This window comes from Heptranchias perlo, chromosome 4 (genome assembly GCF_035084215.1).
Source record: "Heptranchias perlo isolate sHepPer1 chromosome 4, sHepPer1.hap1, whole genome shotgun sequence".
Classification (NCBI taxonomy): domain Eukaryota; kingdom Metazoa; phylum Chordata; class Chondrichthyes; order Hexanchiformes; family Hexanchidae; genus Heptranchias; species Heptranchias perlo.
Window position 1 is genome coordinate 112105319 of NC_090328.1, and position 27568 is coordinate 112132886.

At 42.9% G+C, this 27568-nt stretch overlaps 1 protein-coding gene across 1 annotated transcript in view; it reads right to left on the minus strand.

Annotated features, from left to right (window-relative positions):
• The window catches only part of LOC137320664 (ADAMTS-like protein 1), a 613156-nt gene that overhangs the window by 263671 nt on the left and 321917 nt on the right, over window positions 1-27568 (minus strand). The window contains exons 11-12 of the mRNA XM_067982343.1: window positions 12921-12971; window positions 3416-3620 (exon numbers count right to left, since the gene is read on the minus strand). Coding sequence (XP_067838444.1) covers window positions 3416-3620; window positions 12921-12971 — 256 coding nt within the window. The remainder of the gene's footprint in view (window positions 1-3415; window positions 3621-12920; window positions 12972-27568) is intronic.

The following is a 27568-nucleotide window of genomic DNA, read 5'->3' on the forward strand; positions in this document are numbered from 1 at the left end:
TCTCTGTCCTTTTCCATAACTATGCTAAAACTAACTGAATAATGATCACTACCACCAAAATGCTCTCCCACTGATACTCTTTCCATCTGCCCAGCCTCATTTCCTAAAACTAAATCCAGAACTGCTTCCTCTCTTGTTGGGCTTGCTACGTACTAGCTAAAAAAGTTCTCCTGAATGCAATTTAAGAATTTTGCACCCTCTATACCGTTCACATTGTTTGTGTCCAAGTTAATATTAGGGTAGTTGAAATCCCCTACGATTACTGCCCTACTGTTTTTGCACTTCTCAGAAATTTGGCTACATATTTGCTCTTCTATCTTCCTCTGACTGTTTGAGGGTTCTCGTACACTCCCAGTATGACTGCCCCTTGTTTGTTGCTTAATTCAACCCATATGGCCTCATTTGATGATGCTTCTAACATATCATCCCTCCTCACAGGGATTTTAACTAAAATTGCTGCCACCCCCCCTCCTTTTTTATCCCCCTCTCTATCTCATCTGAAAACCCTGTAACCAGGAACGTTGAGCTGCCATTCCTGCCCCTGTTTAAGCCATGTTTCTGTAATAGCTAAGATATCGTACTGCCAAGTGTCTATCTGTACCCTTAGCTCATCTGCCTTATTCACTATACTCCTTGCATTGAGGTATATATCTTTAAGCACTGCCAAACTCCCTTGCTGTTTATTTTCTAACCTTTGTTTCCTCTGCCTTCCTAAGCCACGTACTAATTTTCTGCCTTCCATTTCCAGTTCTGATTCTGTCCCATCTGAATCTACACTCACGTTCCCATCCCCCTGCCAAGCTAGTTTAAATCCTCCCCAATAGCACTAGCAAACTTCCCCGCAAGAATATTGGTCCCGGCCCTGTTGAGGTGCAACCTGTCCGGCTTGTACAGGTCCCACCTCCCCTAGAACCGGTCCCAATGCCCCAGGAATCTAAAGCCCTCCCTACTGCACCATCTCTCCAGCCACAAATTCATCTGCTCTATTCTCCTATTTCTATAGGAGGATAGAGCAGATGAATATATAGAATAGCCACGCGGGCAAGACACTAGAGGGCTGAGTCCATACTTAGCAGTGACCAGCATGAATCACTACTTCCAAGAGAGGACGAGAGAAAAAATAAAGAAATAGTTGTCCATCTATAACACCTCTATCTAATTATATATATATTTCTATCTAATTATATACATCTCTACCTCATTATATGCATCTCAACCTAATTGTATACACCTCTGCTAATTTTATACATTTCTTTCTAATTATATAAATCTCTACCTAATTATATACACCGCTCTCTAATTATATACATCTCTTTCTAATTATATACATCACTTTCTAATTATATACATCTCTACCTAATTATATACACCGCTCTCTAATTATATACATCTCTTTCTAATAATATACATCACTTTCTAATTATATACATCTCTACCTAATTATATACACCGCTCTCTAATTACATACATCTCTTTCTAATTATATAAATCTCTTTCTAATTATATACATCACTTTCTAATTACATACATCGCTACCTAATTACATACACATCTTTCCAATTATATACACCACTTCCTAATTATATATATCATTCTAATTATTTATATCTCTTTCTAATTATATCCATCTCTTTCAAAATATATACACTTCTATCTAATTATATACATCTCTTTCAAATTATATACACTTCTATTTAATTATATATATCTCTTCTAATTATATACACCTCTTTCTAATTATATAGACCTCTTTCTAAATATTTACAACTCTAATTATATACATCTCTATCTAATTATGTACATCTCTGTCTAATTATATACATCTCTCAAATTATACACATTCTATCTAATTATACACGCATCTATTTAATTATATGCATCTCTCTCTCGTCATACACATTCTATTTAATTATACATATTCTATCTAATCGTACACACATCTAATTATACACAAATCTATCTAATTCTACACACATCTATATAATTATAATATAATTCTTGAATTTCTGCGTTATTCCAGATGAATCCAATAATTTAATTGAAACCCATCAAAAAGTAAAATAAGATTGAAGGCAATGAGCCAAACTGTCCTGGATGAATTTTCCACATAGCACAGAAGATAGTAAAAAGGTGGAAACACAATTCATCATGTGTATTCCTCAGCGCACCAAAAAACCACATTCCTTTGTTTAACATTTCATGATACTGATCATAAGTATAATGTTTAATATTGAAATTAAAAGTTTTGGAGAAATAAATAGTCTTAGACTGGGTGGTGCAATAATTTTAAATCTGAGATTGATGGATTTTTGCTAGCCAAGGGTATTAACGGATATGGAGCCAAGGCGGGTGGATGAAGTTGGGATGCAGATCAGCCATAATCTCAGTGAATGGCAGAACAGGGTCGAGGGGCTTAATGGCCTACTTCTGTTCCTGTGCTAATCGGCAAAAACAATACTCTGCATCAGAGAGAGGACTGGGTAGTACAGTGGGTTAACACATTATTCTGTCTCAGAGAAAGGACAGTGAACTGTCTGTCATTCTCTACTAATTATGGATAAACTGATTGCCATGGATGCATTTGGTGTTACTCTTCTGAATTTGAATAAAGGTACATTTTGGAACAAAATTACTTTGCATCTGGCCTTTTCTACATGTGGAAGTGCTTGATAACTACTATTGGATGCTATAGCTGGAAAGTGATTAATTTCTCAGCACTGATATTTCACATTTTAATCAGCAAATAAATTTACAATAAGGATACCTGTTATACAGAAGTGATTTTGCAACTTCAACAGTTGCCGTCTTCCAATGCACTTAAAAAAAGAGAGAGAAAATGAACCAGATCCCCCTCAGCAACAGCTCTCCACCCTGATCTACTGATGCCCTCTGGCTAAATTCCTGGAGTCAACTTCATTAGTATGTTTCAGACAGGTTCCCAGGAGAGTCCCTGCCTGTACTCGAAAGTCTGCCTGGGAGTGGGAGAGTGATACAAAATGGTTGCTATAGGCTTCCTGCAGCAGCATAATGGAAGTGGCAGCTGACAGGAGGTACGGACAGATAATGTGACACCAGATGTCACAGCGAGTAGTGATGGACAGGGAGCCGTTTCCCACCTTCACTTGCCCAAAATAGGGAGTACACCTGAGGGAAATCTGGCCAGCACTTGTCCTGTGAATATATTCAGGTTATGAGCGAGATATCAAACTATAAAATAGTACAGAATGATCTCTGTACAAAAGAAGAGGATACATTCTTTCAAGGAACATGTTTAAACATGAAAGCAGTTTTCCAAATGCTGCCAACAATGATGCAAGTAATTCTGAAGTTTTGGTGTCTTTACTCTCATTGCTGCCTATACTTATTGGAATCCAGGCAGCACAACCCAAGATCATCAGATGAAAGAGATCCTTACGGGAGACCATTCCTGTGCCAACCATTTTGGGCAGTCAAAGAGGTTACAGGGCTGCACAACGGGAAATTTCTGTATGTACATGCACTTCCACTCCTCCACGTTGTTGACTTGTCCATTAATATCTTCCTCTACACAGGAGATAGTGCGGATCTGAACACCACCACCACAGGAGCTGGAGCAGGCAGTCCAAGGGCTGCTGTCCCATCTGATAACATAGAACAACAATCAGACTCTGACATACTGTGTTTACAGCTTATTCACAATATTACACAATATAAGGGGTACATTTTTTTTTACTGAGGTGTAGGGACATACACTACTTTATGCCTAATGCATTAAGCAGTTTGGTATTAGAGTTTGCAACGCGGTTATCGAATTTTAATTTCCAGGGGATAAAAAGACCATAAATGCTGGAAATTTGAAATAAAAGCAGAAATCTCTGGAAGTACATAGCAGGTTGAAATAGGTTAATGCTTTAGATGGAACTTTTCATCAGAACCCAGAACCAGAGCTCTGGTGCAGGGTCACACTTTAAAAAAAACATTGACCCATTTTTCTCTCTCCGATGCTGAATGACCTGCTGTGCATTCCTAGCATTTTCTGGTCTTGTTTTTTTCATCTTTTCCACATGTTCAAAACTGCTTCCCAGTGAGGAATTTTATTGTCACATCTAACACTAGAAAACCAACTTTCCAGATGTATGTAACTCCACAGCACAACCACAACAGTCATTATATAAAACTAGAAACACATTTTTGAAAGCCAATTTTTGCCACAGATAGTGCAGTATGTTTACAGGAAGAATGTTTTGGGGAGGCCATTTAAAAAAAAAATAAAACTTTCTTAAAAGTGTTAAATTGTGTGATAGTGCAATGGTATGTTTACAGGAAGAATGTTTTGGGGAGGCCATTTTTAAAAAAAATAAAACTTTCTTAAAAGTGTTAAATTGTGTGAGTATATGTGGGTCCTGAGCTACTTGGTGAATGCAGCAATAAGTCATTCGTACGAACCTAATGGGTTTAGGAGCACATAGGAATGTAAAGTACATTTAGACTTCGGGTGAAACCTGATAAGACCACATTGTCAGATTGTTAACAGTATGATTTGAAGCAACATATGATCTTGTCACTTTTGACTTGTTATATTAAATTGTTGGAGATAAAATGAAACTTTGAAAAGTGCAGTATTAATCAAAGCAATTTCTTCAGGCTTTGACTGAATATTGGACATGTGGTTTTATGTTTGGACTAATAAATATGAGGGACTTGCAGGATTCTAGCCCAATTACACTGGTTGACAGGACATAAAACTGCAAGAGGTGGGGCTTTTTCCTCCCAAATTTTTCCTTCCTTCCTTTCCAGAAGGCACGAACTCATGTTGGTGTCTGATCCACAGGTGCTGACAGGCTTCTAGTCCCGTAAGCCAGTAATAATTCTTGATGTGTGAGTTCAGGCAGAGTGGCAGGAGGCTGTTATGGCTGGCCCACTTCTCTCTCAGATACACACACGCAAGGTGGATCTGCCCTCATCTGATATTTAGGCGCATACTTTACATTAGACAGCAATCAAGAGTGAAAACCTTGATGATTTTTTTCCACCCTCACTAGTCTAGGGCCACTGAGAGCCACAGTAGTTCTCTAACATGGACATAGCTGAGATCAGCTAACAACACAGACCAGCGATCAAAATTGGCATCTTCTTGATTTGTGTGGTTCAATACCATACCGGGCAGTGAATTTATTCAGCAAACCATGGTGAATGAGATGGATATTGTCAAATGTGTCATTTAAAGCAGTCTGTGATGCCAACAAATGTGATGTCATCAGATTTTGGAGTAATTTACAGATACTGCTTGCGCTACTCAGCAATCTACCAAGGAATAAATAAAATAAGACTGTTTTGCATGCAAGTCTGGTATATTTCTGTGAGTTTTTGCACTTATAGTGTCACGAGATAAAATTGGGCCCCAAGATATTTACATTTAAATTTTACATTCTCTAGGGCTGCAGTTCCCCAAATTTAAATCTTACTGTATCTCTTTAGAACGGCGAGCATTCAAATCGATGTCATCATCAACATTAGCCAATCACTAATTTGCTCAATTCAGAGAATGAAAGAAAATGCAGAAAAGGCTAATCCATCATGATTGGGAAGCAACATGTTCCCAATCACTCATAAGGCAAAATCTTTATCAGAATTTTATCATTTCTGTTGTGGCAGTCTATAGAATTTCTTTAAAGAAAATGTTTAAAGAATCTTATGGGATTCAATAATTGGATAGAAAAGTTCAGCTTTCAAATAGGTAATTGCTCCATTTTTAAAAGGAGATGAGGGATGAAGCAAGCTGATTCCAGGTATCAGGAATTTAAATTATGAAGAACGTTAAGGAAGATGGACATGTTTTCTTTAGGAAATGAAGACCTTGAGGTGATCTAATTAAAGTTTTCAAGATTATGAAGGGAATGTTCAGAGTCAATTTGGGTAAATTGTTCACTTTGGTGAAAGGTTTGAACCAGAGGAAGTCAGGTGGAGTTTTGTTAACGAAAGATAGATGGTTTCAGGAGCAAGCTATTAGTATATGGCAATGAAGAGGACAGTATGGAGCGATTTTCATTTTCAGGTGCAAAACTGTTCTATTTTAGTTTTCATTGCTTTAAGACTCACCAGAATCCCGAGTGCAAATAGCACTCAATTTTTGTGTCGAACTTTATTAGTATAATGTTTCAGAAGTCCAGATGCAAACTCTGCTGGGTCTAGGGATGACATCTCTGGTAGGAGTTGAAAATTGCATACAAGTCGAATTTAAAGGGATGGGAATAATTAAAGGGAAGTGTCACAAGTAAAATTAATATAAGTAAAGCAACAGTAATGAAGAAAATAATAGCACAAAAGAGTGACAAATCCCCAGGACCAGATGGTTTTCATCCCAGGGTTTTAAAGGAAGTAGGTGAGCAGATTGCAGATGCCCTAACTATAATCTTTCAAAGTTCTCTAGATTCAGGAACTGTCCCTCTGAATTGGAAAATTGCACATGTCACTCTGCTTTTTAAGAAAGGAGAGAGAGGGAAACCAGGGAATTATAGATCAGTTAGCCTAACATCTGTTGTGGGGAAAATGCTGGAGTCTATAATTAAGTATAGGGTGACTGAACACCTTGAGAATTTTTAGTTAATCAGAGAGAGCCAGCATGGATTTGTGAAAGGTAGGTCGTGCCTGACAACCCTATTGAATTTTTTGAAGAGGTGACTAAAGTAGTGGACAGGGGAATGTCAATGGATGTTATTTATATGGACTTCCAGAAGGCATTTGATAAGGTCCCACATAAGAGACTGTTAGCTAAGACAGAAGCCCATGGAATTAAGGGAAAAGTACGGACTTGGTTAGGAAGTTGGCTGAGCGAAAGGCGACAGAGAGTAGGGATAATGGGTAGGTACTCACATTGGCAGGATGTGACTAGTGGAGTCCCACAGGGATCTGTCTTGGGGCCTCAATTATTCACAACATTTATTAAACGACTTAGATGAAGGCATAGAAAGTCTCATATCTAAGTTTGCCGATGACTCAAAGATTGGTGGCATTGTAAGCAGTGGAGATGAAAACATAAAATTACAAAGCGATATTGATAGATTGGGTGAATGGGCAAAACTGTGGCAAATGGAATTCAATGTAGACAAATGTGAGGTCATCCACTTTGGATCAAAAAAGGATAGAACATGGTACTTTCTAAATGGTAAAAAGTTAAAAACAGTGGATGTCCAAAGGGACTTAGGGGTTCAGATCATTGAAGTGTCATGAATAGGTGCAGAAAATAATCAATAAGGCTAATGGAATGCTGGCCTTTATATCTAGAGGACTGGAGTACAAGGGGGCAGAAGTTATGCTGCAGCTATACAAACCCTGGTTAGACCGCACCTGGAGTACTGTGAGCAGTTCTGGGCACCGCACCTTCAGAAGGACATATTGGCCTTGGAGGGAGTGCAGCGTAGGTTTACTAGAATGATACCCGGATTCAAGGGTTAAGTTACGATGAGAGATCACACAATTTGGGGTTGTATTTTCTGGAGTTTAGAAGGTTAAGGGGTGATCTGATCGAAGTTTATAAGATATTAAGGGGAACGGATAGGGTGGATAGAGAGAAACTATTTCCACTGGTTGGGGATTCTAGGAGTAGGGGGCACAGTCTAAAAATTAGAGCCAGACCTTTCAGGAGCGAGATTGGAAAACATTTCTACACACAAAGGATGGTAGAAGTTTGGAACTCTCTTCAGCAAACGGGAATTGATACTAGCTCAATTGCTAAATTTAAATCTGAGATAGATAGCTTTTTGGCAATCAAAGGTATTAAGGGATATGGGCCAAAGGCAGGTATATGGAGTTAGATCACAGATCAGCCATGATCTTATCAAATGGCGGAGCAGGCACGAGGGGCTGAATGGCCTACTCCTGTTCCTATGAAAGGGACAAAAATTTAGAAAGCTCCTGGAGAGCATTAAAAGGCAGCTCAACCCATCAGGAACCTGGGCAGAAGAGGTGTGGGATTTAGAAGTGGCAGGCCAGGATGAAGGGGAAAGGACCTGTAGGTGCAAGTATGAGTCTTCAACAAAGTGACAGTACAGCCCAGCATTTGGCATTCTCTTTGACGGCTGAAGTCGAGGAGCTGCATGAAATGCCTCAGAGGATGGTTTTCCTGTTTTACTCTACAGCACCATCCCCAGGTCAGCACTGCAATAAAGTGCAGCCAAGATTCAGCCCGTAGCTGACCATTACTATCTCTGAGCTTATGTGAGTTCTGTCCTGCATGGTAGCACGGTGTCCTTGCAGCAGATTCCAGAGCTCGGCATCTTCCCTTCTGCTGATCGAGACTCTGAGAAGGCAGGTTATCACAGTCATTCCCAGCATCTTGGCATGTGCAGCCAAACAGACAACACTTGCACCTGATAACTCCATCATGTCTTCTGTCATGCAACACAATGTAAAAGGATGGCATACTGTGATTGAGATGCTTCTGAAGAAGCTTCCAGTATAAGGGGTCGACAACCATTTACATCTCATTGTGATGCCACCGGAAGTTGTGCTGGCACAGCTGTCATTGGGAAGAGGAGAATCCACCAACATCATCTGTCAAAGTGAGGTTTGCGATCTCGCTCTGCAGATGTTTTGGTGAGGGAAAGGAGAGCCCAGAGCACCCCTCGGGCAGCCTAATCTGCCTGGTATGCTTCCATCAGTCCCCTTTCCCTCTGATCACGTCAGATCAAAGGATTCGTGCAGACACCACTTGGAGGAAGCACTGAGGGTAGCAAGGGCACAGAATGTACTCTGGGTGGGAGAACTTCATTGTCCATCACCAAGAGTGGCTTCGTAGCACCACTACTGACCAAGCTGGCCGAGTCCTGAAGGACATAGCTGCCAAACTGGGCCTGTGGCAGGTGGTGACCGAACCAACAAAATTTACTTGACCTCGTCCTCACCACTCTACCTGTCGCAAATGCATCTGTCCATTACAGTATTGGTAGGAGTGACCACCGCGCAGTCCTCATGGAGGCGAAGTCCCGTCTTCGCACTGAGGATACCATCCAACATGTTGTGTAGCACTACCACTGTGCTAAATGGGATAGATTCAGAACTAGCAGCTCAAAACTGGGCATCCATGAGGCGCTGTGGGCCATCAGCAGCAGCAGAATTGTATTCCAGCACAATCTGTAACCTCATGGCCCAGCATATTCCTCACTCTACCATTACCAACAAGCCAGGGGATTCAATGAGGAGTGTAGAAGAGCATGCGAGGAGCTGCACCAGGTGTACCTAAAAATGAGGTGCCAACCTGGACTTCATGCATGCTAAACAGCGGAAGCAACATGCTATAGACAGAGCTAAGTGATTCCACAACCAATGGATCAGATCAAAGCTCTGCAGTCCTTCCACATCCAGTCGTGAATGGTGGTGGACAATTAAACAACTAACAGAAGGAGGAGGCTCTGTAAACATCCCCATCCTCAATGATGGCAGAGTCCAGCACGTGAGTGCAAAAGACAAGGCAGAAGCGTTTGCAACCATCTTCAGCTAGAAGTGCCAAATGGATGATCCATCTCGGCCTACTCCCGATATCCCCACCATCACTGCAGCCAGACTCAGCCAATTCGATTCACTCTAAGTGATATCAAGAAACGGCTGAGTGCACTGTATACAGCAAAGGCTATGGGCCCCGACAACATCCTGGCTGTAGTACTGAAGTCTTGTGCTCCAGAACTAGCTGCGCCTCTAGCCAAGCTGTTCCAGTACAGCTACAACACTGGCATCTACCCGACAATGTGGAAAATTGCCCAGGTATATCCTGTCCACAAAAAGCAGGACATATCCAATCCGGCCAATTACCGCCCCATCAGTCTACTCTCAATCATCAGCAAAGTGATGGAAGGTGTCGTCGACAATTCCAACAAGCGGCACTTACTCACCAATAACCTGCTCACCGATGCTCAGTTTGGGTTCCGCCAGGACTACTCGGCTCCAGACCTCATTACAGCCTTGGTCCAAACATGGACAAAAGAGCTGAATTCCAGCGGTGAGGTGAGAGTGACTGCCCTTGACATCAAGGCAGCATTTGACCGAATGTGGCACCAAGGAGCCCTCGTAAAATTGAAGTCAATGGGAATTAGGGGGAAAATTCTCCAGTGGCTGGAGTCATACCCAGCACAAAGGAAGATGGTAGTGGTTGTTGGTGGCCAATCATCTCAGCCCCAGGACATTGCTGCAGGAGTTCCTCAGGGCAGTGTCCTCGGCCCAACCATCTTCAGCTGCTTCATCAATGACCTTCCCTCCATCATATGGTCAGAAATGGGGATGTTCGCTGATGATTGCACAGTGTTCAGTTCCATTTGCAACCCCTCAAATAATGAAGCAGTCTGAGCCCGCATGCAGCAAGACCTGGACAACATCCAGGCTTGGGCTGATAAGTGGCAAGTAACATTCGCGCCAGACAAGTGCCAGGCAATGACCATCTCCAACAAGGGAGTGTCTAACCACCTCTCCTTGACATTTAACGGCATTACCATCGCCAAATCCCCCACCATCAACATCCTGAGGGTCACCATTGACCAGAAACTTAACTGGACCAGCCATATAAATACTGTGGCTACAAGAGCAGGTCAGAGGCTGGGAATTCTGCGGCGAGTGACTCACCTCCTGACTCCCCAAAGCCTTTCTACCATCTACAAGGCACAAGTCAGGAGTGTGATGGAATACTCTCCACTTGCCTGGATGAGTGCAGCTCCAACAACACTCAAGAAGTTCGACACCATCCAGGACAAAGCAGCCCGCTTGATTGGCACCCCATCCACCACCCTAAACATTCACTCCCTTCACCACCGGCGCACAGTGGCTGTAGTGTGTACTATCCACAGAATGCACTGCAGCAACTCGCCAAGGCTTCTTCGACAGCACCTCCCAAACCCGCGACCTCTACCACCTAGAAGGACAAGAGCAGCAGGCACATGGGAACAACACCATCTGCACATTCCCCTCCAAGTCACACACCATCCCGACTTGGAAATATATCGCTGTTTCTTCATTGTCGCTGGGTCAAAATCCTGGAACTCCCTTCCTAACAGCACTGGGAGAACCTTCACCACACGGACTGCAGCAGTTCAAGAAGGCGGCTCACCATCACCTTCTCAAGGGCAATTAGGGATGGGCAAAAAATGCTGGCCTCGCCAGCGACGCCCACGTCCCATGAACGAATAAAAAAAAGGGCAAACCAGCTGGTGCAATTATAAGGAGCCCAGGGCAAATTAAATAAATAAATGCACCTGGCACAGAGGCTCATGAAAAATCCAAAGTGTGAGCTAGAAACAAAAATAAAGCTACAAGAACAGCCTTTAAAAGGCACAATGCACTTCCCTTTAAAGGTCCGCCTACGGTCATGCCCCTGTCACATTTCGCCAGTGTGCTGGAAACTTGCCCTCCAGCATACCCGTGGGCCCAGGACTGGCACCAGTCCCTTTCCCACCCCCTTCTGCAAACACAAATAAAGTTCCTGCCTGGTTCTGGGTGGGAGCTTCAGACGCACGGCCGACCACACCAGGCCCGACCCAAAGACCGAGTAGGGAACCTACCAGAACTGATTTCCGCCGGATTTCTGAATCTCTCCAGTCCCACTGCCATCCAAAATCAAGGTGGCAGCAACAAAAATCACCCCCAATAAATAGATCCAAGAAGCAACTTGATAGATTTCTGGAGAAAAAGGGTTGTGAGGTATGATGAAAAACAAATAGGTCGGGTTAAGATCTATCACAAAGGGAAAGGGCCTGTTGGGCATAATAACCTTTTCCTAAATATTCTTCTGATTCACTGGGGGATGAGCCAATCTGGGTTGTTCTTACATTCCTTGCAAGGCTGATTATGGTGTTGCATTGTCAGAGGTACGGGGGCAATTGACGGCTGTCAATTCCAGGAGGAATTGTGTGTGGAATTTGGTGGGGGGGGAGGGGGTTGGTGGGGGAGAGACAAAGAGGAACATTTATGCATTATAATTTGTGAAAATTATAGCTGACTGCTGAATGCCTGCCAGATTTTCCATAAAGGTTTTACCTTAAAGTTATGTTTTGAAGTATGTTGAACATCAACAGCAGCTTATTTTGCATTGTGCTTTCATTGCTGCACACATTGTAGTCGTGGTGCAAAGCTTCACAGACAAAACAGTAAGCGGACAAAGTAACATAGAAACCAAGACAGCTGTGAGCCAGAGTTCCCCAGACACATTGTGATCAAACACAGCAATGCTTTACAAATCTGTGAGCAGCATCATGCATCAGCTGATGGGAAAAAGAAAATAAGAATGACAATCACCACTGCGGTAACTAAAGCAGCAGACGGATTGGGAAAGCAGCGCTGGGTCAGTCACATTTTGACAATTTGTGCAAAGCTTGCACCAAAGCACCAGCAACAGCCAAGTGCATGATTAAGTATAAGAACAGCCCACAGTTTGAATTGCTCAATGAGACTATTTAATTGATTCATCGAGCAGGCTCACTGGCTCAATGCTTTATAGTAATATGCTTCTTCCACGGCAACAACACTTGTTGTTTGGGGAAGTGCAGTTCCACAATGCAGTGGTGTTTCATGTGATGGTCTCATTGTGCTGTGCCTAATTACTAAGTACATACATAAATTTGGTAGGTCATTAACCAATTACTGAACAATCAGTACAATGTACAAACATAAAAAAACACTTCAAAAATCTCCATGGAAATTTTGCTCTACATAAAGAACTGCCCCATAGATTTTCTTAGTTTTGTTTCATCAGTTTAAATTACAAAGAGCTTTGAAGAATACTTCAATTGATTTTAAAGCAGTCCCTCTCTCATTCTTCCTCACATTCTGTCATCCTCACTTTCTCCTTCATTCTCACTTTCTCCTTCATTCTCTCCTACTCTCTCACACATTCTGTTAGGACTGAAGCTGTCTCACAGACTGCATCAATATCATTCATTTTTATTGGCTATGTTACGTACCGAGGAAGGGGATGGAAGTGGTCAAAAGGGATGATCTGCTTGTAGCCGTCACTGTTAGGAACAATAATGCCAACTGTCTGAGTGGAAGGCACATACAACAAAACAGGCACTAAATGATTCCAATATAAAACATCAGTTAATTCCAAAACTTGACTAATTGTTCTTGTTCAAAAATGGACTGGAAAGCAAAAGATTTTTTTACATAATTGAATGAAAAACATACATCAGTTGGACTCAGAATCTAATTTAAGTATTGATGCTTGAAGATTGTTTCATATGATAAGCATTTGAGCACTGGTCAAATTGAGAAATAGTAGAAGACATTGAAATACATTATTTTCCTTCACTTACTAAAATAAAACATAAATTCTTAATATGCGATGACATTTTTTTGTAGCAAATGAACCTTGTGGCCCAATCTGAGATTCTATCTCCAGGCATTGAAAGTATTTATCCTCATCATTCGAGGCAGGTGATAAGAAGTCCAATGTGGATGCATACAGATCACATATTCATTTATAACATCAGGTAAATCATTACAAACCCTTAATCTGATTTGTTGTCATGCACATCATCTTGGTAGTATTCAATGGTCCATTGCAAAACGTTAACAAGTTCATACATTCTAGAAATGTATCTAAAACACAAATCTTCACAACACACAGTGGAACTCAGCTTAATTAGTGTTGGTAATGTCTATTTACACATATTCTGTGCTACAAGGAGATCTTTGTATAAAATAATAGCTCTGTTTCGCATATGCACCAACTTAGGGAGAGCCAGGGATTAACTATTTCTTCCCAAAGCTAATTTTATGTTAGCGAATATTACTGTTCAAATTTCCACGGGGAGCATAACGCAAAAGTGACCTGTGCTTCTGAAGTTATTTTTTATATCACTGCTCTAAAGCAATTATTTTCTTTCACTGGTCAGGCTGACTCATGATTAGTTGGCCTGATGTAGAAATGGTTTACTAGTTATGGTCTGTCACGACTGGGCTACAGACAATCAGGAGATTTAGAAATTCAAACTGGGGGTTAAGTCTCCATCTTAGTGGTGCCAGCTTTCAGAATCTGTCCAGCACAGCCTCAGAATCAGTCCTGGGGACAGTGAGTGACCCTAGCTGAACCTCGCCTGAATCGCAAGAGTGATCGTGTCAGGCGAAACCAAACCGAGCCCAGAGACAGTGTGAGCATCTATTCACTCAGCAGCATTTAGTGGTGTCAGTGGAGTGTCAGCAGCATTCTGATTATTATCTATTGTGTTACGAGGTAAAGGGAACCGAGTAACTTCTTACTTTTTTCCCTCCATGCCCAAGGTTATTGGTTCAGTATCTCATCCAGTCGACTCCTCTTAATTCAAAGTCGCTTAATTCAAACTATCTGATAATTCAATTTTTTTCAGCAGTAAAGTCCCACTTAACTCAAATTCTCAGATAATTCAAAATCTTTACCACAAAAAAACTTAAAATTGTTAGGAGTATGTGGCCTAACTGTGATGAGAAAGAAAGAGGCTTTGTTACAATCTGCTATGTGACTTGAGGAGAATTTTTTTGAATGTGGCTGAGCTTGCTGCTTGTTGTAACGTAACTATTGCCAAACCACAGGATCTCTAATTTCTTTTCTTTTGTCCCAGATTCAATCTTTCCTGGCTGGGACATTATGTTAATTCTTTGCGTACATTGGTTTGTTTCTGGAGGCAAGAGAAAAGGAAGAAGAAAAAAAATACAGAACAGTGATTAATATAGAAAATTACATACGTTTTGAGATGGGAACAGAGGGCCCTTCTGTACTCAATACGTATTTAAAAAGCAAGGGGAGGTAGAGAAAGACTTGCCGAGCAACTTAACAACAGAATCGGTAATGTACTGGTTATGTTACTGAACTAGTAATCCAGAGGCCTGGGTTAATAATCCAGGGAACAAGAGTTCAAATCCCACCATGGCAGTTTGAGAATTTGAATTTAGTTTTAAAAATCTGGAAATGAAAAGCTGGTATCACAACAAAACACAATCAATATGGACAGAAGTTGGTATTGGTAAAAGTGACCAGGAAGCTATTGGAATATCATAAAAACCCAACTGCTTCACTAATGTCCTTTAGGGAAGGAAACCTGCCGTCCTTACCCAATCTGGTCTAAATGTGACTCCAGTCCCACACCAACGTGGTTGACTCTTAACTGCCCTCTGATGTGGCCTGACAAGCCAAACTGATAAGGAGGCGGCCCACTACCACCTTCTTAGGGCAACTGGCGATGTGCAATAAATGCCGACCTTGCCCACATCCTCACAGCTACCTCCAACCATGCAATGTAATCATAACCTCTATCAATCCGTGGCTGCCGTCTCTGCGGAAAGTGACTGACTTATTTTACTGGAAAATAATTCAAACATTTCTCTGAATACGAGGACATCATGTTGGAGTGAAATGAAACTATAGTCAACCCGGAGGAATCGATGTGGGACACAAGCCTTTCTCGTGGACGGGCCTAATTTAAATGGAATTGGTAGATGCTAGTGAAAATCGTACTCCCTATAAGCAGCTCCCTGAATGGGAAGGCAGGAAGTCCGATGGTTCAGCCACTATTAAAGGTGGCCTGCAGCATCTTAAAGGGGAGGTGCATTTTTTGATGGTGGATGGTGAACAGCAATATTCTGGACCAGCAGGCAAGGTGACTTCTACCAGGGCCCCAGATACTTGCATGGAGTGCAGGAGAGGCCCAAAGACCAGGAGGTACCCTTCCCCTCCAATGAGAAGGGTGTCCAGGTAGCAGGAATGGAGAAACCAACAGGCCACTAGCATTGTCCTCAGGATCTAGCTGCAGTGCAGGAAAAATTGTAATGACATCACCAGGACTGCCAAGGTTTTACGCCTCTTCATATCTCTCTTACTCCCTACACAGCCCTATACAATCCTACACAGCCCTACACAACCCTGCACAGCCCTGCACAATCCCGATGTGGAGATGCCGGTGATGGACTGGGGTGGACAAATGTAAGGAATCTTACAACACCAGGTTATAGTCCAACAGTTTTATTTGAAAATCACAAGCTTTCGGAGCTTACCTCCTTCGTCAGGTGAGTGAGTGAAGGGTTCTAAAATCTAAAAAGGGTTCTAATATATGCGATTTTAGAGCCCTTCACTCACTCACCTGACGAAAGAGGTAAGCTCCGAAAGCTTGTGATTTTCAAATAAAACTGTTGGACTATAACCTGGTGTTGTAAGATTCCTTACATTTGCACAATCCTGCACAGCCCTGCACAACCCTGTACAGCCCTACACAACCCTGCTCAACCCTACACAGCCCTGCACAACCTACTTGAGCCCCAGCTCTATCAATTCTTTCCTTCCCCACTTCCCATAGCTCTCAAGTCAGCAGGAATCACTTCATTGCTCCTCCTTCTCCTTGCACTCACACCCTCAGGACCTTGTTCTGCCCTCACACTTCCTGCTCTATCTTGGCCACACCTGTGCTTCATCCAGTCATCATGCACACTTTGCTTAGCTGCCTCATACATTTTGAAACTTCTTCATCAGCACACATATTAACCCACTTCCACTCTTCTTGCAAGAGACGATGGGACAGAACAGCAGGAGGAGTACGAGAACAGAAGGAGGTCTGCCTCTATGCAGATCCTGACTCCAATGGAAGAGGCCACTTCATTGGCAAAGAGAGGGCATAGCATTGGAGACAGCCAGGCTGCAGGCCACATATAACAGGGTGTTTGGCCATCTTCTCTTTCTACTTAACTCTGTTACTCACACACGCAACATGGCAACATGATGGTGCATTGCACTGCCACTCATCTGCTACTATGCCCCTGCCACTACATGCTAACTCTCATCCCTTTCCTCTCAAATTAGGCCCAATAGATGTCTCAGGCCTTGCAGTGACACAGTGTTAGGGGAGGATCCCTCCTGAAGATGCACTGTTACTCACTCTCGCCTTTACAACCACCAGCATAGAAATCAGCAACCCACATGGAATAGGTAGTCGGTTAGAGGGGTCTGAACTAGGTGGTACAATGAAAACAAGTGAACAGGAGCTGCTGCAGATGGAAATGATGGCCCAGGAAACAGCTCACCAGAGGGCCAGCTCATGTCCTAACTCTGCTGAAAGAACAGAGGTAGAGACTTAAGGAGCCCAGCCTTTAAAAGAAAAATGCTTTCTGTGCACCAGCAATTGCTCAATGCATTGGACTGCCCACCAGGGAGCTTCTACTACACGTCAGAGGATGTGAAGGAATTTCACTACCAACTTCTGTGGGGGTCTGGAGCATGGAATCCAAACTAGGCAGTCAACCAGGAAGCATATGGTTACCTCAATGAATGCTGCAACTGGGCCTTCCCTGCAGGAGTCCATGACAGAAGTAATAGCATCTCTCTGGGCTCAAGCATCTGCTCCACCTTGGTCAGACTTAGAGATCAAATGGATAAGGGCTTAGTTGTGTCACGGATCTCCTACAGTCTGCTCTCCCACAGATCAGCCTGATAGTAGGGGCAGTCATGCAATAGGAATGAAACGTGTTGCCATCTCTAAGGATGATACCTGGACCCTCGTATCCACCTCAACCAATACCCAACCTGGTGCTAGAAAGCAAGCTGGGCCAGACTGGCCTGGTAACCACTGAGTTGCTATAGTCGACAATCCGGCCCTCTCAGGCCCAAGTTCCTGGAGGTCACCAATTACAAACATCTCAAAAGCCCCTGACTGAGCCACTACAGCCTTTACCTCCCATGCTGTGGCCACTACAGTAGGCAAGACAGCATTTAAGACAGGCATAAGGGGCTCAAATCAGGGCAATAATTAGTGTTAGGCTTTTTTAAAAGCCAGTAAAATAATAACTTTTTAAAAAATGTTTGTGTGCCAAGAGTGTTCCTGTAGCAGCTGGTGACACTGCAATGTTAGATGACATGAATATCAGCGTTGGTCTTTTGAGAGGGTGCAGTTTATTCGAGGATGGGAGATCTGGGCAGATGTTGGACATGACTATTAATGCATTTACTGATTCCCACTACATTATAGTCTACTGCTGTTAAGGTGCTTCTATCCAGGTTGGAGAAAGCTATTGCCTGTCCACAATCAGAGTAAGATCCATTCACTCTCTCTCTAATTCCAAAATTCATTCAAGGCAATAAAGGAGTCTCTGTTTTTATCTTATAACAATCTCTTATTTACCAGAGCAATTATCTTCAACACTGCTTGTCTGTTCAGGACTGATGGGAAACAAAAGCACTCACTTGAAAAAAATGTGAAAACGGGAATCACTACCATAATATAAAAAATGTTCTGAAATTTCATAAGCAAAAACATACTTTCAATTTAATATTTATGAAAAAAAACACAAACCATCTGCCAACACGTATTCATTAAAATGTCTCTTAAAAATGAACTGTGGATTTGTACCACTCGCTCTAAACTGAACCTCCTGGTGCTGTGTAAACAGAAAATTTGAACCAACGGTACTTCCAAAGTACACTGTCCAATTCGTGATGAATTATTTTCTCTGTTGTTCATCACAATCTCCCCCGACCTGTAATGGATTCCACTTGCATCAACTAACAGGTTGTACTTGGAAAAACTCACACAAACCAATGGAACTGGAGAAACAACTGCTTCTCAGCATCTTTCAATGGTTCTTACTCAGAGATCAGGAGAGCAATGCCTTTGTAACCCATCTATAATCCTGTGCACATACTGACAAAAAAGGGTTCAAAAACCAATCCCAAAATTTAGATCTTTAGAATAAGAAGGAACTCTTTTTTACATTTAAGTGTAAAATAGTAGAATAAAATACTAAAGAAGACCACTGAAGCAGACAGTATATATGGGTTCAAGAGGCAGTTAAATGAATTTTTGGAGGGAAAATCAATTGAGTGAATGGTGGGAAAGTGGGCAGGCGGAGTTTCAATCAATCAAAACAGGGATGGGTTTGTTAGGCCTAATGGTCTTTTCCTAAAAATGCTTATGCTCTTGTCCCCCAGTTTGTTTTAATTTTACCATTTTTCTCCTTTCGGCTCCTTTTCTTAAGCTGCTGACTCCCTGACTTACATTGAGTTACATCGAGTCGACAGCTGGAATAAATGACATGGCAGAAGAATGGAGGATGACCAAGTAAGCATTTCCATTTATTCATGCCTTTATGCTCAGGTGATAGTGATAATGTCATGCAGCAGTCTCTGAATTAGAGTGTTCTTTAACAGATCACAAATACAGACTCCAATTTCTGTTTCAATTGAATTTTGTTGCACTGTCTTATGAATTAACTGAATTTTTTTTAGAATTCAACGCTCTGAACTTTTGTATTTTATGCTATTACTTGTATAGAGTCTGACAGCATTAAAATATACCTTGTATTTTGAAGAATTTCTGGCTGCTGGAGTAAATGTCATGGCAGAAGAAATAGTTTCACAACTGATTGGTTGAAGTGATAAAAAAATGCATTTATTTAACCCTTAATCATATATTTAAGCACTTCACATGCAAGTTTGGAAGAGCAATGAGATGAATGACAAGTTAATCTGTTTTTGGTGGCATTGCTTGCAAGAAGAATCTTGGCCAGCACACTGGAAGGACTCTCTGCCCTTCTTTAAATAGTACCCTGAATCACTGGAATAGGCAAATAGGACCTTACTTTAACATCTCATCCAAAGGAGGCTCCTCCAACAATGCAGCACTCCCTCAGTACTGCACTGAAGCATGAGCCTAGATTACATTGTTACATTGAGTCTACAGCAAAGAAACAGGCCATTCGGCCCAACTGGTCCATGCCGGTGTTTATGCTCCACACGAGCCTCCTCTCTCCCTACTTCATCTAACCCTATCAGCATATCCTTCTATTCCTTTCTCCCTCATTTGTTTATATAGTTTCCCTTTAAATGCATCTATGCTATTCATCTTAACTACTCCTTGTGGGAGCACATTCTTACCACTTTCTGGTTAAAGAAGTTTCTCCTGAATTCCCAATTGGATTTATTAGTGACTATCTTATATTTATGACCTTCTATAATTAGAGGGATAGATAGCGTCCTCTACAGTCACGACCGAGTGTCGAGGAGGGTGTGTTGCCGACCTGGTGCTAGGGTAAAAGATATCTCAGAGCAACTGGAGAGGAACTTGGAAAGGGAGGGGGAGGATCCAGTTGTCGTGGTCCATGTTGGCACCAATGACATAAGAAAGAACAAGGAGGAGGTCCTGCTAAGGGAATATCAGAAGCTAGGATCTAAATTAAAAAGCAGGACCTCAGGGGTGATAATCTCAGGATTACTACCCGGGCCACATGTTAATTGGCATAGGGATAGGCAAATCAGGAAGGTGACTGCGTGGCTGAAAGACTGGTGTGGGAAGGAGGGGTTCCATTTCACGGACACTGGCACCAGTACTGGGTCAGGAAGGAGCTGTACTGCTAGGACGGGCTCCACGTGAACCGGAATGGGACCAGAGTCCTAGCGGAAAGGATAAATAGGGCGGTGGATAAGACTTTAAACTGGCAAGATGGGGGAAGGATCTGGTAGCAATAACAAAAGCCTAAAGATAAAAGAAACAGGATGAGTATAAAGGTCAGACCAGGGTAAGGAATAAAGATAACATAAACTGACAAGGAACAAATACAGTTATAAAACAGAAGTATAAAAGGACTTAAAAATAAAGTAAAAGAAACAACTATTAAAGATGAATTAAACAGCCTGTACAGCAATGTACACAGTGTCCAAAATAAAACGGAGGTACTGGAGGCAATAATCCGTAGCGAGGAACAAGATGTAGTAGGGATAACTGAAATATGGCGACATAAAGAACAGGATTGGCAACTAAATATTGCAGGTTAATACATAATCAGAAGGGATAGGGAAGGAAGAAAGGGTGTGGAGTAGCCGTACTAATTAGAGATAACATAATGGCAGGAGAAAAAAGGGACATAACTAACAGAAGGATAGAAACAGAATCCATGTGGATTGAAATAAAAGACAAGAAGGGATCGATCACACAAATAAGGGTATAGTAAAGACCACTTAATAGTGCAAAGGAGGTGGAGGAAGAAATATATAAGCAAATATGTGAAATGAGTAAAGGACATAGAATAATAATCATGGGAAATTTCAACTACCCCAAATAAACTGGCAAGAAGAGGTGGGTAAAGGGGTACAGGGAATAGAGTTTTTACAAAGTGTGCAGATCACCTTTCTTACCCAGTGTGTAAAAAGCTCAACAAGAGAGGAATCACTGCTGGATCTAGTAATGGGCAATGAACCAGAACAGATAAGAGAAGTAAGCATTGGGGAACATCTAGGCAATAGCGATCACAACATAATAAGGTTTAAGATAAAGACTGAGAAGGACATAAGACAAAGACCAAAGTAATAAATTGGAAAAAAGCTGATTTTCAAGGGATGAGAATGGAACCAGGGAAAATAAACTGGAAAACTGTAATGATTAACAAAGAAGTAGAACAGCAGTGGGAAACATTTGAAATGGTGATCAATAGAGTCCAGGGGAAATACCACCGTGCCAAATGGGATAGATTCAGAACAGATCAAGAGCTCAAAATTGGGCATCCATGAGGCGCTGTGGGCCATCAGCAGCAGCAGAATTGTATTCCAGCACAATCTGTAACCTCATGGCCTGGCATATTCCTCACTCTACCATTACCAACAAGCCAGGGGATTCAATGAGGAGTGTAGAAGAGCATGCCAGGAGCAGCACCAGGCGTACCTAAAAATGAGGTGCCAACCTGGTGAAGCTACAACTCAGGACTACATGCATGCTAAACAGGGGAAGCAACATGCTATAGACAGAGCTAAGTGATTCCGTAACCAACGGATCAGATCAAAGCTCTGCAGACCTGCCACATCCAGTCGTGAATGGTGGTGGACAATTAAACAAATAACGGGAGGAGGAGGCTCTGTAAACATCCCCATCCTCAACGATGGCGGAGTCCAGCACGTGAGTGCAAAAGACAAGGCTGAAGCGTTTGCAACCATCTTCAGCCAGAAGTGCCGAGTGGATGATCCATCTCGGCCGCCTCCCGTTATCCCTACCATCACAGAAGCCAGTCTTCAGCCAATTCGATTCACTCCACGTGATATCAAGAAACGGCTGAGTGCACTGGATACAGTAAAGGCTATGGGCCCCGACAACATCCTGGCTGTAGTGCTGAAGACTTGTGCTCCAGAACTAGCTGCGCCTCTAGCCAAGCTATTCCAGTACAGTTACAACACTGGCATCTACCTGACAATGTGGAAAATTGCCCAGGTATGTCCTGTCCACAAAAAGCAGGAAAAATCCAATCCGGCCAATTACCGCCCGATCAGTCTACTCTCAATCATCAGCAAAGTGATGATTGAGAGCAGAGTAAGTTCCACTTGATAGCAAGCGGCACTTACTCACCAATAACCTGCTCACCGATGCTCAGTTTGGGTTTCGCCAGGACTACTCGGCTCCAGACCTCATTACAGCCTGGTCCAAACATGGACAAAAGAGGTGAATTCCAGAGGTGAGGTGAGAGTGACTGCTCTTGACATCAAGGCAGCATTTGACCAAGTGTGGAACCAAGGAGCCCGAGTAAAATTGAAGTCAATGGGAATATATCGCCGTTCCTTCATCGTCGCTGGGTCAAAATCCTGGAACTCCCTTCCTAACAGCACTGTGGGAGAACCTTCACCACACGGACTGCAGCGGTTCAAGAAGGCAGCTCACCACCACCTTCTCAAGGGCAATTAGGGATGGGCAATAAATGCCGGCCTCGCCAGCGACGCCCACATCCCATGAACGAATAAAAAAAATAACAAAAATCTGTCAATTTCAGATTTAAAATTAACAAATTTAGTATCAGTTAATTACAGTTAGTATCAACTGTAATTTGTGGAAGAGAGTTCCAAACTTCTACCACCCTTTGCGTGTAGAAGTGTTTCCTAACTTCACTCCTGAAAGTCCTGGCTCTAATTTTTAGGCTATGTCCCTTAGTCCTAGACTCCCCAACCAGCGGAAATAGTATCTCTCTATCTACCCAATCAGTTCCCCTTAATATCGTGAAAACTTCGATCAAATTACCCTTTAATCTTGTAAATTCCAGGGAATACGAACCCTACTTTGTGTAATCTCTCCTTGCAATTTAACACTTGGAGTCTAGGTATCATTCTGGTAAATATACGCTGCACTCCCCCCAAGGCCAATATATCCATCCTAAGGTGCAGTGCCTAGAACTGAATGCAGTACTCCAGGTGTGGTCTGACCAGGGTCTTGTATAGCTGTAGCGTAACTTCTACCCCTTTGTATTCTAGTCGTCTAGATATAAATGCAAGAAATGTCTCCAGGTGGACTTTCTCAATGGTCCTGAGCACCAGCCGTACACGCTGTAAAATATCGAGCAGAGGCCAGCATCAGTGTTTGGCAGTGCAGTGAAGCCAAATAAGCAATCCTGCTCCTCCTGGCTCCTCATTCAGTTAAGTATTTTTAAAGAAACTTACCTTTCTGGTAGGGTCCTCCAGCGGTCCCTTTAAGGATCCCTGGTTAGGCTGCATGTAGACCATGTTTTCCTGAACAAGGCAGCCCAATTTTACATAGGGGGCCTGAAACAGGCACGAGGCCTCCCTTTTTGCATAGGAGTGTAAGGCCTTTCACCTAGACATCCTGCTGGGGCTGAATTGTCCCCATCTGGAGGGTGGCACGTCTCATCTCACTCACGTGCCAGCCTCTAGTCCAACACCAGGTCCTGCCTGAGCCGGGAAAGTAGGGGTCCCTGATGTTGGGAGTCCCCTGCTGCAGATCTGCCATCAGGGTCACCCCGACATCTTCAACCTCGTAAAGGGCAGGCAGAAGTTCTGCCTCTTATAAAACTAACTAGAAAATCCCTGAATCGGCAGGTCCCTATCATTTTCCAGTGAGTTCCAGTGGGAATCCAGCGGAATCTCCGAGGAAATTCAGGGCTACAGTATTCAGTAAAATCAGAAGTACTGGTTACTTATGGTTATGACTTTATCACTGTGTTATGATTGTGCAGTGTTCATAGACTACTGTATAGCATCAATAAAATTCTAAAAGTTGAATATGGTATAAGATCTAGGAATGAGCAACACAAGCAGTGCTTTTTAAAATTATTAATCATATTCCAGGTTTAAACAAAGTGAATTTGAATCATAAAACTTAAAACTTCAGTGACAATGTTATGTGTTGAGAGTGAATTTGACATGTGAACATACAAAATTTTGTCTAGAATTGTTTTCCCCTAATAAACAAGATGCCACATAAAAGATTATTGCTCAAGATAAAGAATCACTGGATTGGTGGTAATATTCTGGCATGGATGGAGGATTGGTTATCTAACAGGAAGCAGAGAGTTGGGATAAATGGTTCATTCTCGGACTGGCAACCAGTAGCCAGTGGTGTTCCGCAGGGGTCGGTGCTGGGTCCCCAACTCTTTACAATCTATATTAACGATTTGGAGGAGGGGACCGAGTGTAACATATCAAAGTTTGCAGATGATACAAAGATGGGAGGGAAGGTAGAGAGTGAGGAGGACATAAAAAACCTACAAGGGGATATAGACAGGCTGGGTGAGTGGGCGGAAATTTGGCAGATGCAATACAATATTGGAAAATGTGAGGTTATGCACTTTGGCAGGAAAAATCAGAGAGCAAGTTATTATCTTAATGGCAAGAAACTGGAAAGTACTGCAGTACAAAGGGATCTGGGGGTCCTAGTGCAAGAAAATCAAAAAGTTAGTATGCAGGTGCAGCAGGTGATCGAGAAGGCCAACGGAATGTTGGCTTTTATTGCTAGGGGGATAGAATATAAAAACAGGGAGGTATTGCTGCAGTTATATAATGATGTGGAGATGGGGTTGACAATTGTAAACAATTTTACAACACCAAGTTATAGTCCAACGATTTTATTTGAAATTTACAAGCTTTTGGAGGCTTCCTCCTTCCTCAGGTAAATGTCAGGAACTCCTCGAAGCCTACGCATTTATAAATCACAGAACAATACATGGTGATTACAGACAGTCTTTGCAACTGCCCGTTGCCAAGGCAATCACCATGTTCAGACAGAGAGGTGTTACCTACAGAACCCCCGAATATACATTCAACAAAAAAAACCAAACAAATAGGAAAAAAAAGAACAGAGAGAGAGGCAGAAACATCCGGAAGGCAGAGAAAGCCAGCAAATGACCCGTTATATTAAAAACAGATAGCTTTTGTTCGCTGGTGGGCTTACGTGTAGCGTGACATGAACCCAAGATCCCGGTTGAGGCCGTCCTCATGGGTGCGGAACTTGGCTATCAATTTCTGCTCGACGATTTTGCGTTGTCGTGTGTCTCGAAGGCCGCCTTGGAGTACGCTTACCCGAAGGTCGGTGGCTGAATGTCCCTGACTGCTGAAGTGTTCCCCGACTGGGAGGGAACCCTCCTGTCTGGCGATTGTTGCGCGGTGTCCGTTCATCCGTTGTCGCAGTGTCTGCATAGTCTCGCCAATGTACCATGCTCTGGGGCATCCTTTCCTGCAACGTATGAGGTAGACAACGTTGGCCGAGTCACAGGAGTATGAACCATGCACCTGGTGGGTGGTGTCCTCTCGTGTGATGGTGGTATCTGTGTCGATGATCTGGCATGTCTTGCAGAGGTTACTGTGGCAGGGTTGTGTCGTGTCGTGGACGCTGTTCTCCTGAAAGCTGGGTAATTTGCTGCGAACGATAGTCTGTTTGAGGTTGGGTGGCTGTTTAAAGGCGAGTAGTGGAGGTGTGGGGATGGCCATAGCGAGGTGTTCGTCGTCATTGATGACATGTTGAAGGCTGCGGAGAACATGGCGTAGTTTCTCCGCTCCGGGGAAGTACTGGACGACGAAGGGTACTCTGTTGGTTGCGTCCCGTGTTAGTCTTCTGAGGAGGTCTATGCGATTTTTCGCTGTGGCCCGTCGGAACTGTCGATCGATGAGTCGAGCGTCATATCCCGTTCTTACTAGGGCATCTTTCAGCGTCTGTAGGTGTCCATCGCGTTCCTCCTCGTCTGAGCAGACCCTGTGTATTCGCAGGGCCTGTCCATAGGGGATGGCCTCTTTGACGTGGTTAGGGTAGAAGCTGGAAAAGTGGAGCATCGTGAGGTTGTCCGTGGGCTTGCGGTAGAGTGAGGTGCTGAGGTGCCCGTCTTTGATGGAGATTTGTGTGTCCAAGAAAGAAACTGATTCTGAGGTGTAGTCCATGGTGAGCTTGATGGTGAGATGTTATCGTGTAGTCTCTTTAGTGATTCTTCGCCGTGGGTCCATAGAAAGAAAATGTCGTCGATGTATCTGGTGTATAGCATTGGTTGGAGGTCCTGTGCAGTGAAGAAGTCCTGCTCGAACTTGTGCATGAAAATGTTGGCGTATTGGGGTGCAAATTTGGTCCCCATGGCTGTTCCGTGTGTTTGGGTAAAGAACTGGTTATCGAAGGTGAAGACATTGTGATCCAGGATGAAGCGGCCTTCGAGACACACGACAACGCAAAATCATCGAGCAGAAATTGATAGCCAAGTTCCGCACCCATGAGGACGGCCTCAACCGGGATCTTGGGTTCATGTCATGCTACACGTAAGCCCACCAGCGAACAAAAGCTATCTGCTTTTGATATAACGGGTCATTTGCTGGCTTTCTCTGCCTTCCGGATGTTTCTGCCTCTCTCTGTCTCTGTTTTTTTTTCCTGTTTGTTTGTTTTTTTTGTTGAATGTATATTCGGGGGTTCTGTAGGTAACACCTCTCTGTCTGAACACGGTGATTGCCTTGGCAACGGGCAGTTGCAAAGACTGTCTGTAATCACCATGTATTGTTCTGTGATTTATAAATGCATAGGCTTCGAGGAGTTCCTGACATTTACCTGAGGAAGGAGGAAGCCTCCGAAAGCATGTAAATTTCAAATAAAATCATTGGACTATAACTTGGTGTTGTAAAATTATTTACAATTGCAGTTATATAAGGTATTGGTGAGACCGCACCTGGAATACTGCATACAGTTTTGGTCTCCATACTTAAGAAAAGACATACTTGCTCTCGAGGCAGTACAAAGAAGGTTCACTCGGTTAATCCCGGGGATGAGGGGTGGACATATGAGGAGAGGTTGAGTAGATTGGGACTCTACTCATTGGAGTTCAGAAGAATGAGAGGCGATCTTATTGAAACATATAAGATTGTGAAGGGGCTTGATCGGGTGGATGCGGTAAGGATGTTCCCAAGGATGGGTGAAACTAGAACTAGGGGGCATAATCTTAGAATAAGGGGCTGCTCTTTCAAAACTGAGATGAGGAGAAACTTCTTCACTCAGAGGGTAGTAGGTCTGTGGAATTTGCTGCCCCAGGAAGCTGTGGAAGCTACATCATTAAATAAATTTAAAACAGAAATAGACAGTTTCCTAGAAGTAAAGGGAATTAGGGGTTACGGGGAGCGGGCAGGAAATTGGACATGAATTTAAATTTGAGGTTAGGATCAGATCAGCCATGATCTTATTGAATGGCGGAGCAGGCTCGAGGGGCCGATTGGCCTACTCCTGCTCCTATTTCTTATGTTCTTAAACACTTGTAAACAATTTTACAACACCAAGTTATAGTCCAGCAATTTTATTTTAAATTCACAAGCTTTCGGAGGCTTCCTCCTTCGTCAGGTGAACGATGTGAAAAACGTTCTTAAACA